At 45.0% G+C, this 21,146-nt stretch overlaps 1 protein-coding gene and 1 non-coding gene across 3 annotated transcripts in view; both read right to left on the bottom strand.

Annotated features, from left to right (window-relative positions):
- Nucleotides 1-13,324, bottom strand: part of HS1BP3 (HCLS1 binding protein 3) — a 55,919-nt gene extending 42,595 nt beyond the window's left edge. For both annotated transcript variants that reach the window (XM_065055788.1, XM_065055789.1), the window contains exons 1-2: nucleotides 13,062-13,324; nucleotides 8,019-8,184 (exon numbers count right to left, since the gene is read on the bottom strand). In XM_065055788.1, coding sequence (XP_064911860.1) covers nucleotides 8,019-8,184; nucleotides 13,062-13,309 — 414 coding nt within the window. In that variant the 5' untranslated portion in view covers nucleotides 13,310-13,324. The remainder of the gene's footprint in view (nucleotides 1-8,018; nucleotides 8,185-13,061) is intronic.
- On the bottom strand, nucleotides 13,318-13,399 carry TRNAS-AGA (transfer RNA serine (anticodon AGA)). The gene has a single exon. It is a non-coding gene; the product is annotated as a tRNA-Ser (tRNA).
- Nucleotides 13,400-21,146: the final 7,747 nt, after the last annotated feature.

Genomic DNA, 21,146 nt, shown 5'->3' with positions numbered 1-21,146 from the left:
ACAGATTGACCCAGAAGCCGTAAGCTGTATCTATACTAGCGAACTAAACAGTATAAGGGCATACTCCCAGGCATTGGAACCTGAGAGTGTCTATTAGTGTTATAGAGTTATATAGTTTGGAAAAGACCTTAAGATCAAGTCCAACCGTTAACACAGTCAAGTCCACCTCTAAACCATGTCCTTACAAACCTCATTTACACATATTTTAAACACCTCCAGGGATGGTGACTCAGCCACTTCCCTGGGCAGCCTGTTCCAATGCCTCACAACATTTTTCATGAAGTTTTTCCTAGTATCCAATCTGAACCTCCTCTGGTGCAACTTGAGGCCATTTCCCCTTGTCCTATCACCTGTTACTTGGGAGAAGAGACCAACAGTGACTACAGGAACCTGACAATGTCTGGCACAGTTTGGACTTTGGGCAGCTGGCACTCCTACAGATATTTTGTCGGCCCAAGATTTATTCCAGTGCAGAGACCACTCAGTAGCCACTTTGGGTTCTAATGCCCATTGCACGGGGTAAGAAAGTTTCATACCATGGATGCAGCCAGACTGCACCAGCTGTCCTCCAGCCCAGAGAACAGGTCCTGACATTAAGAGACACACCTCAGCTAGTTTCCTAAATTGGACATAAGCATAAAGAGCAATAACCACCTTGGCTTTCATGCATCCCTGCCTTTTGCAGTAATTATCAACAAAGTGAGCTGGTTCGAAAAATATTTGCAATTCCGTTGTGCGATGTTCAGTATGGGGTCAGTGACCAGTCACAAAAGGCAAGCAGCTCCATAGGAAAGATCTGAAGCACAAAATCAAACCTGAGTCAACAGGAGCATGAAAAACATAAATTTTCAACTAATTTCCTGTAAGCAACTCAGGTAAGCATGAGCAACAATGTGCAGGGACTGACATGCAATTCAGCTGCTAAGCACAAAAGTGATGTCAATAAAACAGTGTTCCCAGAATAAGACAATCCTCCCTTTGAGAGATACCACAAAAAGAGAGAAGAAAGCATTTCTGGAATTTCTGAATTGTACACTTCTAGTTTGCTAGGTTCTAGTAGCAGTCTGAACAGGGTACAACACCAGAGCCTCTCCCAAAAACACTACATAAGCACAAATGTAAGGTCAGTGAGGAATTCACTGGTACTTTTTCAAAAGAATAAACAATATTGCCCTCCACCCAGGAAAAAAAATCAAGTCTGATTTGTGAAAAATGCTCAACATCTAATTAATTTCAATAATAAATAACAAATTAATGTCTAAAAGCATTAAAAGACAGCAGCCAATCAACAAGACTATGCCAAAACAGCTTTAAAATACTCAAAAAGTAACGATGAACTGAGACTTACAAACTTATTTCTTTCCCCACTTTTCATTCCTCCTCTCTCAAGCTCTGTAATTTATTAATGAATCTCAATTTATGTCTAATTAGACCATTGAACCTAAAGTAAATGCACACCCTCGCATCATATCAGTAATTGAGCCTTTGTGAATCTGCGTGGGCTCTGACCACCACCAGCAACCCTGCCAGACAACACAGCACACGAGTTGATAATGCTGTGTCCAAAGCACACAAGGTGCTGCCCAACAGCCGCAGCGCACCCCTCGAGCTCGTCTCCAGCGGTGTGGGGATGCCCTCTGCTGGGATAACCCACCACACAGGCCAGATCTTAAACCTCCAGCCCAAACCTCGCTTACCTAAGCCTGGTGCTGGCCCCTGCAAGCCCTCGACAGCTGCAGGTCTTGTTCTCCCGTCCCTCTGTCTCAAACCCCAGCTGCTGCTGCCTCCTCTAGATCTTCATTCATCTTTACCTTGGTTTTGGTGCTTGAAACGCAGCAGTAAGAATGGCTGAATCAATCAGCCTCAGCCTGATGCATTTAGAATCACAGAATAGTTTGGGTTGGAAGGGACCTCTGAAGATCATCTAGTTCAAGGCCCTGCCATGGATAGGGACATCAACTAGATCAGGTTGCTCAGAGCCCTGTCCAACCTGACCTTGAACACTTCCAGGGATGGGACATCAACAGCTTCTCTGGGCAGCCTGTTTCTGTGTCTCACCACCACCATCATCGTAAAAACTTTATTATTTAGGTCTAATCCAAATTTATCATCTTTCAGTTTAAAACCATTGCACTTTGTCCTGTCAGTACAGGCCCTGGTAAAAAGTCTCCATCTTTCTTAGGAGTCGTCTTTATATATTGAAAAAGGCTGTAGTAACGTCTCCCCAGAGCCTTCTCCAGGCTGGACAACCCCAACTCTCTCAGCCTGTCCTCACAGCAGAGCTGTTCCAGCCCTATGACCATTTTTGTGGCCTCCTCTGGCCCCTCTCCAACAGGTCCATGTCTGGCTTGCACTGGGGTCACAGGGGTCTCACCGATTGTATTTTCTCAGGTCAAGTCCCATGTGTCACTCAAAGCATTCTCACACCTCACCAGTCAGAAAGCACTGCTTTGCTGTGACGATTTTGTACCTCGTCAATTTTACATCCTCTGGCAATTTTCCAGGAGAAAGGAGTATCAGCATGTAGCAAAATTAATTTGTGCTTTTCCTGGTTACCACTCACAGGCATTTGAAAAGAGTTGATGAATCCTATGGCCCAAAATGTCAAGATAAAAAAACAAACACTGCTTGAAAAAACATTCCATCAATCCTATTAAGTGTACAAGGTCTAATTTGATTAATATGGAAATATTTTTCTTCTGCTGCCTGTAATCCCTTTAGGTCTTGATCCTGTACTTATCCTCTCGCCCTCCATGTCTCTAACTGAACTCTGTGAACACTGTTCAGCTAAAACCCCAACCACCTGAGTGCACGCACTTCAAGGAGTTCTGTCAAGTCACAATATCAAAGGCTCAATCTACTTCACTTCAAAGGAGTTAATCATGCAAATACAGCAAAGCATGTGCATATTTGCCAGGTCAAGACCCTATCTGCCTGTAACAATTAACATCCAACATAGAACTGAGAGGCAAGGATGGGTTTGAATATTTTTTTACACCAGGAACAAATAAGTAAGTTGAATATGATCAAATATAGCTAGAAGGCTAAGAAAACCACCGGGAAGTTCAAAGTGAAAGCCTGAAGTTTGCTGCTAATCCCTCAAATCTCCCACATGTGCCTTGCCCCCTTCTTCAGGAGAAGCTCATGCATGAAAGTACACACACCAGAATGCCTGCAGGATACGAGCCTGCGACTCTCAGATGTGCATAGGAGAATTTGATCTTACTCAGTATTAATGGGATTTAATGCTTCCTTTTTCCCTAGGCTCCTTTTAATGCCCTATTTCTGACCTCAAACTAGCCTTCATGTGCTTTATATTTATCTCAAAGATTTCAGGGAAACTGAGATCTCAGAACTAACCCAAGCCCTTTGGTCAGCCAACGCACACCAGTGAAGAGGACTCTTGATCTTACAGTATTTCACAAAATACTTATGGCTACTGTGACTTTCTTTTACCAAGCCCACTTCTTAACACTGTCACAAAGTGGCAGTACAGCAGCATTGTCCTTTATACAGCCACCAGCTTTGGGTTCAGGAATCAAAAGCACCCCTTCTCATAGAGAGCACAAACCAACCTTCCACTTGTAGACTCCCTGTTCAAGCCACACCAGAATGTTGATTGGTGACCTCATGGGTTTGCATTTTGGTGGATTTTAATTACACGACCACATGCTGTTCTCCCCACCTGTTTTGCCCAGCAGAAGAGCAAGCACTCTAGTATTTCTTTTTAATTAACATGAATTCTTAGCAGCTCCTGAAACTATCGCTACATTGAGCTGGGGTTTTTTCTTTTCCTTCTCACAACACAGAGGTTATAATGTGAGCAAATTTATCTTTACAACATACTTGTATGTTCAGGAAATAGCAACTCCAACGCACAGATTTTGAGGCCCACAGAAAGAAGGACAACATATGCAAACAGGCAATGATGAAAACATAAATGATTACATAACCATGTACTCACACACCCTCACAATAAGAGAGGAAGACAGTTCTATAGTAAATTCCTCCCAAAAAAGTGCTGTCTGTCAAACATCAGTAGTTGCTTCCTCAGCTTTGAATAAGAAAGATCTTGACTAACAAATGCAATTTGTAAAAAGCAATTAAACTGGGTACATGTAGAAAGGGAAGGCACTACAGACAGGGTGGATTTTGAATAAGGCTAGGAAGAGAGAAGTTAATTGCTGAAAAAGGTAAGGTGTAGCTAGAAAAAAATGCATTTAAGATAAATGAAGCCTTTTCTTCTTCTCACAGAAAATACCAGATCTACAGGCAAGAATAACATCTTCCCTCTGCAGTAGAACCTCTGATGCAGTACCAAAGATAAAACAAATTTCACTGTTTCAATAGGGCAAGAGGATTCTGACCTTTGAAAGAAATTCAGCTTTTTCCTTCAATTATCAAATATAACCTTCAGGTTAAGCAGTTCTACAACCTATTTGCTCTGTTTTACAAATGATTTTTTTTTAATTAAGAAATCCCCCCAGTTCTTACGTATATAGATCTGAAATTCATCACAGAAGTTAATTTCTTCCTCTGTTAATGCTTCAGAAGCATTTAAATTAGAAACACCATGACAGTGATTTTGCATAGTCCCATTAAGGATAGGGAACAGGGAAGTCTGGATTGCTCATACCTATAGTAAAGGCCAGAGGTCAGATCTGAAATCTTGGAGCTGTTCATCTGGTTTTGGTCATAGGCCCTTACCACATCTTGATCCAGTGTGGTCTAAATCGCAGCCCAGAGATTACAGCTAGCTTAGAGGATGCTTCTGCCCTGTTCACCACCTTTTTCCAGGGGATACAGAGAAGCTATTTGATCAATTAATGCTGCTTGTTCACATCGCTACTTGTGTTTGCTCACAGCCTAATGCACAGAAAGCCAGTTTCACTGCTGCCACCTAGGGCATCAGCATGCAAGGGGGTCACTTCAACTGGGAACAGGTGGAAGAAGAGGTAGACAAGAAAAATCAATTTAGCTGATATTGCAGGGAGAGAAAGAGGGGAAGAAAAATAAAGACAAAGGTTCTCAAAACACAGATCTGGCTCCTGAGGTAGTCAAAATCAAATTAATGTACCCGGAGCCAATGAAGACCCTATGACACCTACTTGTCTTCTCCAACCTATTTGTCATCTGAGCACTGTGACATCAGCTCCTTCCTTCAGCCTCTCAAATTTGGTGAGTTCAACAACAAGTTCCCTCTCCCATTCTGCTTGCATACTTGGGAAGGCAGAACGGGCACACATTGTTCTTTTTCCTCCTTTCAGATGTCTCCTCCCACTCCTCACTATACAAATTTGACATTTCACCTGCTGCCCAGTGTAACCTCATTATTCTCTGCTGCTTCCTAGTCACCTGTTTGTCTTACAAATCACTTGCAAAGCCTCTGGCGAAGGGCTGTGGTTCCTGCTTGTGCTGGTACAACACCCAGTAGAACAGGGCACTACGCAGACACTACGGGTGCGTTTTACCTCCCCTGGCAGCCGCAGGGCTGGGGTTTGCCTTCAGGTTAAGAGAGCTGCAGGAGGGGTCTCAGCTCTCATGACAGTCAGATACAGTCACTACATTTTGGCAAGATGTGACTGGAACTCAAGTCATCTGAGCACAGGCAGCTAGTGGTACCTTGGATGGTGTGCACTGTTACCTCACGCTGTTCCAGGATGGTGCCAAAACTTTCACGTCCTGTCTCACATCTGCCAGCGCCATCTAGGGTAACTTAGGGTTTCTCAAATGATACCAGCCATGTACATTAAACAAAGTGGATTCCCCACACCAGAGATGCTCAGCTACGCTCTTCTCAACAGTACTGCCCTGACTGGGATGGGAGCTTAGAAATTCACAGCAAATGCAGGCATCTAATCATAGAGAGCAGATTGTTCTGCGTCTCATGCCATCTGAGATGCTTCGTGGTATCACAAGAGGCTTGTGTGGGGCAGGCAAATATCACACAGCACCTATGGGAGACCCACAACCTCCTGAGGACCAGATGGAAAATCACAGGGCACCTCTGGTGGTATAGACAGTGAGTTGTGTGCAACTCAACTGAGCCTTAAGAATTTTAGCCTGGAGTTGAAGCCCCAGCTGTCTAACATGTAGAATGCTTTCCGTTTACAGTCAAAGAAGAGAAGCATTTCCAGAGGATGAGTCAACTCATTCCCTTTCTCCCTGTTGACCATAAAAGCACGGCCAAACTCAGATTAAAATATCCAACTTACAGAGTCAGGATAAGTCAGGACAGGTGAATCCCTCTGTTCCTTTCAGTAATACAGAAAAAACCCAATGGAATGAATAGATGCAAAGCATCCACCCTCCAACCTCCCAGCTTGAGGTTTTAAATTACTTTCACACCCCAACTATATAATGCATCAGGCTTAGTCAGCTAAAAAAAAATGTATCTGATGAGATGTTATTCCGGGCAGACTACCACAGTTTTCGTCTTCATGAAGAATGAAACGTCAGGAGGCCCGACCAGAACAGAAATTGCAAAGGTTCATCTCACTTGAGAAGAGCAACTAAGTGCTGAAAATTCTCAGCAAGCAGGGGGGGCACAGTAGAAAGTCTTTCTCCTCTTTACAGATGAGCTGATTTTATCTATTTTTCCTTAAATGAAGCAAAATGTTAGATGACAATAGGCCAGTTTAACACCTTGGGTTTAGTCTGGTTCTTCCTTGCACAGAGCTGCATGGATATACTATAGGACATAAGCTGGTCTTGCTACAGAAAAAAAAAAGTGATTTCACATCCCCTTCTTTTATCTGCCCATGTCTGGACCTTCCCCTGTCCTAAAACAAACTGTAATGGGGCTGTGCAACTCGCAGGCTCAAGAAACGGGTATGGATTAGTACTAAATAACAAACCCCTAAATGCTCATTTTTAGCCAGGACTAGTTCCTCAGCTGATGTTACAGAATAGGCACATGACACCAGCACACAGAAGGAAGCACAGCAGGAGGCAGAGCAAGCAGCCAGGGACGAGAAGGAAGAACAGACTCTTAGGACAGCATTGCTGCTTTTACCAAGAAGTTATATATAGCATAAGGAGTGCGATAAATATATGAGATCTCCTCACCATGCACCTCTTCAAAACATCGACAGATGTGGCTTTATCTGCAAATCAGACTGTGTAAACATCCATTTATTCAGGTATCTTCTACAGGGTGTCAATTACACTAGGGCTAATGGTCTACCAGGTAAACATGTGCTCACATCACTCTGACACTATAGCCATCCTGAAAACACCTGTAAAGTGCAAACGTTCGCAGCATGCAACAGGATGCATCCCTTGGAGTCCCTTTACAGCCAACTGACAGAGAAATACATTTCTAGGGACTGGTTCAGCAGGCAGCTAAAGCAGATCAAATGAAATGTACCCTAAATGCACCTTTTTCCATCAACTCAGTTCCAGGTGAGACAGCTCGAGCGGACATACATGCATACAGATGACTTAAAACAGGTGCTATATTTTCAAACCTTTACTCTGCAAGCATCATGAAAAAGACAATCCAACTCAATAATGTTTTATACCGACACTTCCTTATAAAAGTCTCTTACTAAGGATTTTAAAAACCACGTCAAGGCTAATAGGTCAGGGCTAACCTACTCCAAAGCTAATTCCTCTTATTGCCCCACATGATTCTCTCTCCATTCACATATACTATTACATATCTATTTCATGTCTATGTACCAAGTCCCAGTGCTGATACATATATCAGATAAACTAATTTTGTAGAAGAGCTTGTAAAAAGTTTAATCGGTTTCTGTTTGTTGACCCATAGTGCAAAATGCCTTAAAGGCAACAAAAACCAGTCAATGTTGCTTTAAGCTCCTGGAATAAAAAATTCAATTAATACACTGTAATATTCCTATCGTGGGAATGGTACAGACTGTGTTTTTCTATCAAAGACCTTGAACCAGGGAGGCTGTGATGACAAAGTGTCTGCTACATCAGGACCAAAATAATTAAAGCTGATTAAGAAAGAAAAAACCTGATCACTAACACAGTACTGATTAAACATTTACCATAAATTGAACTACATCTTCAGGCTTGTGCTTTGCTGATTTGAAGGCAGCCAGTCGGGTTACAACGACAATGCGATACTCTACATGGCCAGACATCATCTTCCCGTGGATTTCCTGGTATTCTGGCACTGACAAATCCAGCCCCGTGTGCACATTCTGAATTTGCCTAGGGAAGAAAACACAGGCAGAGTTTAGACATTGGCAGGGAGACTTTTAACTGACGTTTCTCAAGGATCCAGTTCAAAGCTCAAGGAAGTCAGTGCAAAGACTCCTGTTTCAACAGGACACCAGACAGACCCTACATGACACTGTTCCTACTCTGCGACAATACAAATTTAGACATGGCCTGTTTCCAATACTCTATCCCAAAGCACCTGCCATGGGCCACTGCAGACAAAATGCCAGGAATACAGCATTTCTGGGAACAGAAGATGGGAATTCATTCAGAACAGGACTTCATCCACAGGAGGTGAAGGAGCTGTCCTACCCAGCAGGGTAGATGAGAAGATCCCATGATCAATCATCTGGCCTTGTTTTCAAGCAAAGGTCTGTTCACCAGAATTCACCCCATGCCCTACCCACCTCTCCTTTGTCTTAGGACATCCCCAGGAATGGCAGAGACAATAGCTGAAGGAGGCCATGAAAGGAAGAATGAGTTTGCTTGAGTGCAGAGACAAGGTTTCTAAGAGCCAACAAAGGAACTAGATTGAAGCCTGAAATAGAAACAGAAGTTGCTGAAGCAGACTCCTGGGCCAATCACAGTTTCAGTTTGTGGAGGTCCTTGAGGAAAAGCAAATACCTACTAGGACTCAGCAGGTTAAAAGAGTGAGTACATGATCTCTCTGAACTGCCTTCTGGTCTTGACTGACTGACAGTCTTGTTGCCAAATAGCAGAAAGGGTACACTAGCTAAAGTATCACAGAAAATCCCACTGAAAACAAACCCACCTGTCCTTTCAGAACCAGCTGAATTAGGCAAAGAATCAGAGCATTAACCTCTGAGAGCTGCCAACAGTCAGAACCACCCAAGGCTCCTCTTGCAGGAAAAGACAACAAGGGAGCTGCTGCTGCAGTTTACTCAACACGTTGTCTTCTCCTGCCAGCTTCAGATCCACTGAATCATGGCATCAACTTCCCCCTGGATTCCAACCCAAGGAATTACTTAAACATTTCTGAAAGAGGAATGCCAGGATCATGTTATAGTGCTCACGCATCAAGAGTAAGACTGAGCAGCTGTTGTTGGGGCACCAGAGAATGGTATATTTAACAAAATAAACAGACTGTTTCAATAGACTGGAAACCAAAACTGATGAGCCACCCTTTCCGCAAAGTTACCCCCGTGCCAAGCCATAGTACATTCACTGCTGCTGTTGCTGAAACCAAGTACTCTGAGAGATGCAGGAATTAGTTTATCATCCAGAGCATTGAATACTCTCTGAACACATCTTTGCATGCATCCTTCCTATGTGTGAGTGAACAATTTTAATTAAATCAAAGGGACTGTTAAAAAAATGTCATTAAACATTTTTCTGCCTTTTTTTTAACCTCAGCTGTATGGGGAATGTGAAGTCTTCCCTGGACTTCCTGTGGATTGCAGAGGTGTCTTGTGGAATTCTTGCCTCTTTCTTTGGGAAGTTTAGATTAATTAACACAGGTGTTCTTCATCTAAGTATGCATGTGGTGTATGATCTTAAAATACACTTTAAAGAGGCTTAAGTAATCTAGTTTCAAACAAAGATTCAAAGCTTCTCTCATCATGTAAAAACTTGACCAGTTCCTTTGAAACTTGAGTTTTCCCAGGAAGGCAGCTTCTGAATCTCCAATGCAAAACTGAATAAAAAGCTTTTTAAAGAGTATCTCGAGAGTTCTCTATAAATTGGACAGCAATAAACAAGGGCGCAGGCCCAATTTTGTACCCAATCCTCTTTGCAAGTCATGTTCAAAACAGTAGGGCTTTAACAACAGCTCTACTGTCACCAAGATTTTGTACTAGGTACCCAATGCTCCAATTCTGTTCTCATTTTCTGCCAGCCAAACCCTTGACTTTACACTAACAGACAAAATTTTGTTCTCAGTTATACGTTGTTGGACTTTGAACACAGAATCAATAGTGCTTATGTATAAACACATAGGTGCCTGACTTTCACCCAGCAGTCTGTTGAACCCATAAGTAACTGTCACTATCTGGAGTGTTGCCTCCTTCACTGGCAGCCAAAATGCTGATCCAAAGGACACATGCCAGTAAAATCAGTGGGATCTGGGGTTTTTTAAATATACCTGCATCAGAGGAAATGTTCTCCAGATGTGCAGTCACTCAAATGTTGTGACTGCAGCTATGACAGCAAAAAGGTCTGTCAGATGGTACTCAGGAGTGACTGACTTCTGTTAACACAGGCACAGAGTACAAATGACAAATTAACCTGCTTTTCATCTCAGAATGTAAATAAAAGAAAAACCACCACTGAACCATCCTTCCTGAATGGTCTTATTTGGTTAAAACACCAACCACGTACAGATGTTCTGAAATGACAAAAATTTCACTACGACAGCTACTGCATCAAAGAGTGAATTAGTGCCTTACCTGCACCCAGGGTTTTTCATTTAAAGTTGTTAAAAGTCTCAGCTAAAATGACTGTAATGGAAAGTGATTAGAGGGAGGGGGAATAGCTATATTTTTGCTTGTTTGCTTTACACCTTGTGATCACTTTCATTATCATCCCTTACAGTAAACCTTCCACTATTATTTCTTCCATAGCAACAAGACTGTGTGGGTTTTTTAATACAAAAATTATTCTAAACTAATAGAAACCCACAGGGAGGCTGAGACAGGTACAGCGAAATATCCAAAGCTTACTCTAGTTCTTGTAATGCCTTAGTTTCAAAATAAGCAGCCCCAGTGTTTTAATTCATTCAATACTGTTATTGTTGTTACTCAAACGGAAGCAGCACCTACAAATCCCAAGATAGAATGTAGTTTCATTGCATTTTTCACATCAAACACAATGATTTTTACACTAGTAACTTTAAAAAAGGAGAAAGGTGGTTGACTAAATGGGACTCAGAGGTTTATTGTTTCTACTCTTTAATCTAGTTTGTGTATCCCTTAAATTACACTTTTGTCTACAATACAGACAGTTCAGGGGAGACTTGGGCGCATGGTTAAGTTTGCTAACCTGAATGACTTCACCTGAACACAAAAGGACCATTCACACCAGTGACACTGTGCTTGCACAACTGGATCACGTGGGATCCACACGTGACAGCGGAAGGGTTGCCTGAACAGAGCACTTTCCACAGCTCACGGAAGAGCCACAATTTTTCATTCCTGTCTTTTGATTTGCATGTAATGCAAAGGATTTGTACTTTAGTTCCTCTGCTTTCTGTGCCGAAATGTCAAAACGGGAAAGAAGGGAAAGCAGCCATCGCTAAGCAAGAAAGCCATGTAAGGGATGTAAGCACTGCGACCAGAGAAACTTTATTCCGGTGTCTGTGGGGTCAGGACAGCGGACTCCGCACTTTCTGCTTGGATAAAGTCAGCCCTGTCAGCAGCACCAGCTCCAACAATTCTCCTCCTTCTATGGGTGACCCCAGATAGGACCAAACTCCGACAAGCCAGGTCATAGCAAAAGAAGAAAAAACTTGTACAACTATTCACTAAGTGAAGGCAAAATATCAGACAAATTAGCCAGCAAACATTTTTGTTTCTCTGTATAGTCTAACTACAAGTATACAAATTATTATTTATTTATAATACCACAGCAACTAGGAATCCTACTCCTAAACCAAAACCAGTACATGTAAAGAGTGAAAAAGGTCACAACTATACAGCTACATAATCTCACAAGCTAGAAAATACACCCAGTTGCTAAACCCTTAATCCTAAACATACATATATATCCAATTTAATCACTGAAAGCATTCCAATACCAGTGGGACAATTTGCAAGTGGTAAAGTCTATTGACTGTAAAATAAATCCAGGTGTTCGGATTTCCATTTCCAAGCTAAACCTATACACAAAGTCAGTCCTATAAAACACGTGTGAGTTAAGTCAGATGCGTTTGAAGGTCCAAGGCCACTGCTCCAAAGGAAGTCAGGCCCTAATACAGCCAAATATTTAAGGATTAAAATAATGGCTTTGAAGTTAACGTGATTGAAATAGTTTCTAGTTATGTCCTAGGAGGCAGATGTGTGAGGCAAGACCTTGCTGAATCAACACTTGTTTCTCATGACACATCTGATAGGAAACTGCTTTCACGTGGTCTCACATACCTCACAGGGGTAAAAAAATGAGAGGTTTTAAAAACTTAAAGCAACTGAAAGCAGTGCCTCTGCACCCACCTGTTTCCCTAGGTGGGAAAACAGAATAAACATATTTTTCCCATCCCTGGCCTGACTTCGAACCAGAGGAGCTCCCTGCGGCCTGGTGGACACGGGGCTCGGGGCGCAGGGAGACGAGGGTCGGCTGAAGGCCCTGGTGACACCACATCCCACAAATGTCACTTTACACCTCAGGCATCATTTTTAAATCCTTCTGACCTGCCTCAAAACATTGGCAAAGAAAAGACGTTTCTGGAAGGTGGGTCTCCAGCAGTGTCAGTGTGGAAGGGAAACGACCCCAAGTTACCACAGAATCACAGAATGTCGTGGGTTGGCAGAGACCCTCCAGGTTCACGGACTCCAACAGCCGGTGTCACGGCACAACTGCGATCGCTCCCGGCTGCCAAACGCCACGTAACTCGCGGAACCGCGCAGATCCCGAGTGTCCCAGGGGCAAATCCACACACCAGCCGCCCACATCGGCCTCTCCTCAGCTCCGCCACCGCCCCCCAGCCTCCCCTCCGCGCCCGCCGCTGCCCCGCGGCGCCCGCCCCGGGCTCCCCGAGCGGCGGCGGCCGCCGCGCTGCTTCCCTGCCCCGGGCGGCTGCGCGGGCCCTGCCCCGCCAAGGGGAGGCCGCGGCGAGCGGCTCCGCAGCTGCAGCGCCCGGGGGTGCTGGAGGAGTTGAGGCGGGCAGCGGGGTCGCTTTCCCGTGCCCTCCCCGGTACCTGGTGGTGACCAGCACGGCGGGCGCCGGGCTGTGCTGCATGGCGCGGGGCGGCGGCGTCGCTCCCGATCGTTGCCGGGCCGAGAGGAGAGGCCGCGTCCGGCTGTCACGGGGTCCCGCCTCCTTTCCCTCGGGCTGGCAGCGGCCGCCCTGCCGGATGTTTTGCTGGAGGGCGGCTTCGGTGCAAAACGGTCGCTGGGAAGGGAGGGGGGAAAAGGAAAACGTCCGGGCGGGCGGGCAAAAAGGCATAATTAGACCGTAGTCGGCAGGATTCGAACCTGCGCGGGGAGACCCCAATGGATTTCTAGTCCATCGCCTTAACCACTCGGCCACGACTACACCGATAGATGTGTGTTTTGGCACGGAAGCTCCACTAATTCACCTCCGCCTTTGTTCTTTTTTTCTTTATGGGACCAAAAAAAAGTTCCGTAAGTCTCAGTGGCATCAGTGTGCCCTTCTCCTAAGGGCAGACAGCTCGCACGCATCTTTCTGCCTTAAAATAACGGGCAGGATGCTGCTGAAGAGCGTTAAGTTTAATAAAAACCTGCCCGCTGGCTGGGTGCCTCTTCCACGGCAGCTCTGCCCGCCGCAGGGCGCTGCAAACCCCCCGCTGCCCCGGCCACGGGGCTGCTCAGAGCTGCTGTTTGCTGCAGCCTTGATTTTGGAAGGAAAGCAGCAAGCAGCTGCTCCCTCTGCTGCCCTACACCCGCACCCACAGCTTCCTTTGCACGCTTCTGGCTGCACCGGGATGTGCACCTGGGTGCTCGGTGCTTCCCTGAACGGGTGTGAGGAGCTTTTCAGAGAATCACAGAACGTTAGGGATCGTAAGGGACCTCGAAAGATCATCCAGTCCAATCCCCCTGCCGGAGCAGGAACACCTAGATGAGGTTACACAGGTATGGTTGGTGTATGTGGTGGTGTGAACAGTCGCTGCTCTGTCTCCCAGAACAAGATGAACAGAGGGTCCAGCAGATGTTTGCAAGGTGAAAGAGACAGGGCAGATCCCAGTTCTCTGCTGGTCAGCAGTTCAGTTAAGACTTTGTCTCAAAGGCACCATTTGGAGTAACCTAATAGTTGCTTCAGGTGTACCTGGGCTAAACCACATCAAGAGTTGAGGCCATAGTTTGCCCCCTATTGGCACCCTACTCCCTCCCCAGACTTACAACAACCGGAACTATGACACCAGGGAAAGACTGGCATTAACTCCTGCAGGAGTAGGACAAACAAATTGGAGGGGTTTATATACAGACACCAGCACTAACCAACAGTCCCACGTGTGCCTCTGCAGAATGATATTTTTTTTTAGAGAAGCACCCAGGAAAAGACACTTGGCATCGGGCACAACTTGCTGCTGTCTGCTGCTCACACCTCAATACCACAGCAAAAATCTAAGGACATGCTGGGAAACAGAAACAGAACCAGAGGCTGCAGCTACATCAGTGCAGGTGCCCTAAGAACAGGCTCTGCACCCCGAGTGGGTACCCAGCGGTGCCCCCAGAGAGGAGCAACCCCCAAAGGAGAAGCTGGTGAGCGGACTAGGGCTCTTCATCCTAAAAAGAAAAGCTGCAGGAGCTGGGGATGCGATGGAAGTCTGTAGAAATAAAGAGAGGTCCAAAGGTGGCAGATACAAAACGATCTTTTGCTGGTTTTCGTTAAAAAAGGAGTCTGATGAAATTCATGAGTCAAAACAAACAAAAAAGGGAGACTTCATAAGTGGAATTCCTTCCTAAATCCTGGTTGTTTTCTCTCCCTGGTTATTGCCACTGGAAACCTTTTGTTAAGCAGAGGGTAAATATGACCACACAGCTGCAGCCTTCAGCAATTGCCAGAAGTGCTGCAAACCACTGGAAAATGCTTTTGAAATATGCATTGTTCTCAAGTGGCCTCTGAAGGGTTAAAAAGTGCTGAGCTGGAGTTCCTGAAAGCATAAGTATAACCTAAATAGTTATTTGTCTAAATGAATTACTTCTTTAATGGCATTTTTGCCCCCGGTTGGCTTCCTGGATAATTCAATTTATTCAGATAGTGACAAGGAGTAAGCAACTGGCAGTTTGCCACCTGAGACAGCAAAAATAGAGCAGGACCTGAGCTGCCAGCCCTGGCGAAGGCAATGCCTGTGAAGGTGCTTCGAAAACTGGAGCTTTTCTCCACAAACAGGTGTCTACTCAGCCCTAGTGTGCTGCTGGGCTTTGTCTATGGCCTGGAGAGGCTGTGTGCACTCTGTTGGTGTGCATGTGAAGATGTCCAAGCGCGGCTAATTCATCTGATTTCTTAGTAGGTCTCATTGTATGTGGCATTTTTATAACTCCGCAGCCTGTATTATCGAAAGTATCATGTAGTTGGAAAATAAACCAAATGTCTTGGTGTTGCTAGCCTCTGAAGTTGTGGAAAGAGTCAAGTGACTTACCCATAAGGAGTAGGATCTTTCATCAGGGGTTGACTACTCAGAGTGCATTTCTGAGTGAATATTGGCATAAAAGTTGGACAAAACTGAAATCCAGCAGAAGAAATCTGGGATATGCTGATAGAGCTGTCTGCTGGAGCTAAGCAACAATCTTGCCTTTTTCTGAAGCAATATCCCACAATATTTGGGGTTTGGTTCCCATGTTGCCTTGCATGCTACGTAGACCATATCTTCCATAGGACCCTTTTTTTGTGGGTTTTTTTTCTTTTTTTTTTTCTTATCCCTTTTTTATTTTTATTTGTTGTTGTTGTTGTTGTTGTTGTTTTTGGTTTGGTTTGGTTTGTTTTTTTTCTTCTGGCAGAAAAGAGCACATCGATGAGCACTGGCCAGACTGTGGCCATCAGGCACAGTGGCACTGGGACTCAGGGCAGCTGATCGTCACCTGGAGATGTGGAGGGGCAGGCCTGTGGGACACTGTGCAGCAAACCTGAGAACCAATACCAATATAAGACTTCTTATAAATCTCATTATTTTGAGGCACCCTTTGAATACTGAGTTTCAATAATACATTTCCACTGATCTGGGAGCACCTGCTATGTAAGCACCTGATGGCTTATGCCCTGAGCTGACTTCCACGGGATAAAACCCTCCTTGTCACTTTGAAGTAGTTTAAGTTTCGACTGTGTCTGGTGGGTTATCACTTTGTGCTATGTAACGAGGACTATCTTGCCTTAGAGCAACTGTGTCTGCACTGGCGGGGCTCTCAGAGCAGAGGGCTCCTGAATGGCTGGTGAGTTTATATAATAATTTTCCCCCACCTTTTCACAAAATGCCTCTTAGGGACCAAAAAATGTTTCTACTCTTTTTCCACAGTACCTATCTGCTTTTCTACCTGCTGACTGCACATGTGGGAGCAGGTCTTGCAGATGTTTCCTTCAACAGAAGAAGAAAGACCGTGTGACGGGGATGGGGTTGGGATGTCACCCTGCAATTCTGTGCCTGAGCTGTTATCAGAGGCATCCGATGAGGCGTACATCCCCTGTGACCCTGCACTGCTCCCATATGTGACCCTCGAGGGTCACAGATCAAGAAGACCCTGCTTGGAACCACCCCCCAAAACCCTGCTCCCAGACACCAGCACAGCCCCATGGTGTGTAGATATTACAGACCCAACACCTCAGGCAGCTGTGTGAGGGTGATTTTGGCTCAGGGCGGGTGAGAATCAGCCGTGTTTGCCTCTGGACTAATTTTTGTGTCCACTAGAGAGCACTCAAATACAAGCTGTAGATGAGGGCTGGGCCGCTGGTGATGGCTGGAGTCCCAGTCTCTGTCTCAGCCTTGGGGAGCCAACTGCCCAACTCCCGTCCAGCACCGTTTTCTTGCACAGTCAATCCCATTGACTCCAGTCTCTCCCTCAGCTCATGCCCAAAACCTGACTCTGAGAGCAGTTCACTGGCATTTTCTACAGAGCTCAAGACAGTCAGTGGTATGACCACGTTTGCAGTTAGGGCTGATATTTGCCTTTATGTCTTATACATAGTTTTACTCCCTGTTGCTAAACTAAGAACCTTTCACTGACTCATAAGCCAGAGGTGTTTTCTCAGCCACCTGCCTCAACATGAAGAGGGTTGTGAGGAACCAAGTGTTGGGTTTGCACTTGGACTCAATGACCTTAAGGATCTTTTCCAACCTAAATGATTCTGTGAGTCTATGATTCTATTCTAAGTGGGTGTGGGATGAAAAAAAGGAAGAAAAAAGAAATGGTAAAGGTCAGAAATCAGCAGCGTACAGCTTGTATTCTTTGTGACTTCTCCCCATACCTGGCACAGGGCATTTCTGATAGAGAACAGATCATTCTTCATCCACTGAGCTGGAGCAGAGCAGACAGATACAGAGAGAAATGATGGAGATACAGCAAGCATCCACCTCCCCAGTGCTTAGAAAGGGGCACAAAGACATTTGCTGTCCCTTTCCAGACATGACTGAAAAGTTCTCCCCTTGGCCCACCCTGTGGCAACCTAAAAAACATGGGGAAGAAGTTTAAAAGGGCTTGGGCAAGCTCACATGGCCTGGGAGCTGGCAAGCAGCTGGAGAGCTTATGGTCTGACACCTGTGAGATAGCCAGGTCCTCTGCAGAGCTTATGGTCCTGTACCTGTGAGATAACTGACAGCCAGGTTCTGGCCTCCGTGTGGACCCATTTGGTAAGCAAGCAATGGGAGACACCAGTGGTGAGAAGTGTGTTGAAGGGCAGCTGTAGCAGACAGCCCAGACCTGAGAGGTGAAGGGGATGGTCCTCCCTGTCCCTTCAGTTCTGGCGGGGACATGGAAAAAGCGGGTTAGCACCAGGTAGCCTTTCACCACGTGTGCTGGAGGACTGCCCACCAGCCATCTTCTGCAGACCCAGAGTGCCCACAAAGGGTTGAAGTGAGGAAAAAAACTCCTAAAGCCTGTTAAAATATTGAGTGATTTGTGGCTGGGGTCTGTTCACAGTATCACAGTATGTTTGGGATTGGAAGGGACCTCAAAAGATCATCTAGTCCAATCCCCCTGCTAGAGCATGAACACCTAGGTGAGGTTGCACAGGAACATGTCCAGGTGGGTTTTGAATGTCTCTTCATTCAGCTCAATGCAAACAAACTGCAGCCCTAGAGTTTAATACTTCTCGGTTGCCCATGAGGGTACGACGGAACTGGGAGTCTCCATCGTAGAATAGAATCATTCTGGTTGGAAGAGAACCTCAGGATCATCGAGTCCAACCATAACCTAACTCCAGCACTAAACCATGTCCCTAAGAACCTTGTCTAAATGCCTTTTAAACACCTCCAGGGATGGTCACTCCACCACTTCCTTGGGCAGCCTGTTCCAATGCCTGACAACCCTTTCCGGGAAGAATTCTTTTCCTGATATCCAATCTGAACCTCCCCTGGTGCAACTTGAGGCCATTTAGTCTCATCCTATCACTTGTTACTTGGGAGAAGAGACCAACCCCCTCCATGCTACAACCTCCTTTCAGGTAGTTGCAGATAGTGAGAAGGTCTCCCCTCAGCCTCCTTTTCTCCAGGCTGAACAGCCCCAGGTCCCTCAGCCGTTTCTCATCACACTTGTGCTCCAGACCCCTCACCAGATTAGGTAACACAAAATGAAACCTTTTTATAAAGGAGATGTGAAACAGTCAGGCTGCCTGTCCTTGGGAAGAGGCACCAAGCAGTTGCAGGTCCTGCTAATTTGACTTTACCAAGGCCAGTAGTGACAGGACAACTTTAAAACTTTAAGTTTTAGACTGAAACGGTAGATTTAGATTGGACATAAGGAAGAAATTTTTTATTATAAGGGTGGTGAGACACTGGAACAGCTGCCCAGACAAGCTGTAGATGCCCCATCCCTGGAAGTGTTCAAGGCCAGGTGGGACGGGGCTCTGAGCAACCTGGTCTAGTGGAATAGTGGAAGGTGTCCCTGTCCATGGCAGGGAGGTTGGACTAAATGATCTCCAAAGGTCCCTTCCAAACCAAACCATTCTGTGACTTTGGTTCTGTGATTTAGAGGTGTGAGTGCCCAACACTTCTAGAAATGAGGCATCAGCTATTCGTGTGTTCAATGCTTTTCCAGAAATTATTCAAATACATATAGCAAGAAGCTACCATGCTATGTTCCATGTGTGTGTTTGACTTTTTTCTCCATTTCAGTGTTGAAGAAGCCAATCACTGCTCCAGCTTCTCCTCATCAGACTTGTGCTCCAGGCCCCTCACCAGCTTTGTTGTCTTTCTCTGAACTCTCTCCAGCACCTCAAGGTCTTTCCTATAGTGAGGGGCCCAAAACTGAACACAGTATCAGGGCCAAGCTGTGACCCCATGAACTCATCCCAGGGCCACATCTGTCTTCTGTCCACCAAGCAGGGACCAGCTCTCGCAGCTCTGCAACCCTGCCTAGGTCTGATTCTTGGCAGTTCATGGATTTGCTTTTCATCTCCCCTAAGACAGCAGGTGGACAACAGTGAGTTTATAAACTTCAGGGGAATTGCCCACCTGTTTTTGAATCACTGGCAGAGGACTCTGCTTGTAATCATGGATGAGGAGAAATCAGCACTTATGGTATAGTAAATTAAATTGGGGAGAAGAAAACAAGAGGAAAAACATGGCTATTAAACATAGTTCAAAAGCTGAACATGATTTTTTTTTTTTTCAACCTTGATTCATATTGGGAGAAATACAATATTAATTACCAAAAAAGGCTGCACTGGAGTAATAGGATTCCAGTGAAATGACCAGTCAGTTTATCACTGCTACCATTATTTGTTTTCAGATGACAATTACAAAACCCAGATGTGAACCACTAGGAGATTTTACATTAGGACTGGTGTTATCTGCGAGTTTCAAAGGTAGCCAAAATGGTAGATTTAAAGTTCACTTCTGTTATATGATGTGGTAAGGTTGTTCATAGCCTGTCAAAGCAGTATTTTAATCTACAAACCTCCTAAACTCACTATAGACTTATTCTGTGGAGAAGGGAAGAGAGTTATGTAGCTGTTCTTCATTATGCCTCGTGCTTTCCCCCACCCTTTAAACATTTAACCTGTAATATGATGAGCCACATGTCAGGAATAATCTAATAGAAATCATAGGTAATCCCTACCCAAAGATAAACCTGGCTTTTGAGCTGCTGCAGCCCTGGAATTAAAATTCCACCTCTCTTAAGTTAGGGGTCATAGGTAAACCATGGATAAATTTCCTAGTAGCCAGTGAGGAAGCAACAATGAGATTTCCTGGTTTGCCTCAGTTTAATAAAACACAATCTTAAAATACAGAAAATGTTCTGTATTATTCAAAAATCACATTTGCAGTAGATGGATACAACAGAGTTTTCTTCCTTCCTTCCTTCCGTCCTTCCTTCCTTCCTTTTTTTCTTCCTTCCTTTCTTCCTTTCTTCCTTTCTTCTTTTCTTCCTTTCTTTTCAAAAGAAAGGATAGATTTAGGGTAGTTGACTCTTTATGTAGGTGCAATGAAAAGAGTATTTCCCCAGATCAAGAAAAGGTGAAGGAACAGTCAGTAATTGCACACATTTCCAGGTAGATTCCCAAATAAGGGGCTAAGTTTTTCAAGTACCTCTTCACCACACACCTGACCTAAGCTGTTGCCCAAAGACTTTACCTTGGTTTCCTTCACACCAAATAAAGCTCTGGAGATGTTTATGTCCATGCTCATTTATTTGGTTGGAGATAAACAGGAATCCAACGTCTGCTTGGCTTTGGTGCTGACTCCTGGTTGTTCTCAGGAGCCAAGTTTTTGGCTTTCTGTAAGCCAAGGTGAAGCGACTGCCATCTGGTGAGAGAATGGAAATAAAGTCTTCTTGAGAGACCACGTTGTTCTAGGTGGTCCTACAACCAGATATATCCATGCCCTCTTCATATGACTGAAGCCTCTCCTGAAATCAGTTCAAAGCTACAATTACAAACCCAGCGTGATTAACGCTACCCAAGCATTACACAGTCAGGTGAATTGGTCTTGTGGTCTGGGCTGTGCTGAGCTGGGGAGCACAAAGGGAGACCCATGAATCATGGAGAAAATGATCGGATAGAAGGTGCTCTTCCTTCCCCAGTCTCCATCAGGAATGGCCACACTGACCCTGTGCAGGACTGGAGATTCACCCGTGTATATCCTTTGTCCAATCTGCCTGCAAGAGCAGGC

Source organism: Columba livia, chromosome 3, assembly GCF_036013475.1.
Source record: "Columba livia isolate bColLiv1 breed racing homer chromosome 3, bColLiv1.pat.W.v2, whole genome shotgun sequence".
Taxonomy (NCBI): domain Eukaryota; kingdom Metazoa; phylum Chordata; class Aves; order Columbiformes; family Columbidae; genus Columba; species Columba livia.
The sequence above is the reverse complement of the archived record's forward strand: the minus strand, read 5'-3'. Positions and strand labels throughout refer to the sequence as shown.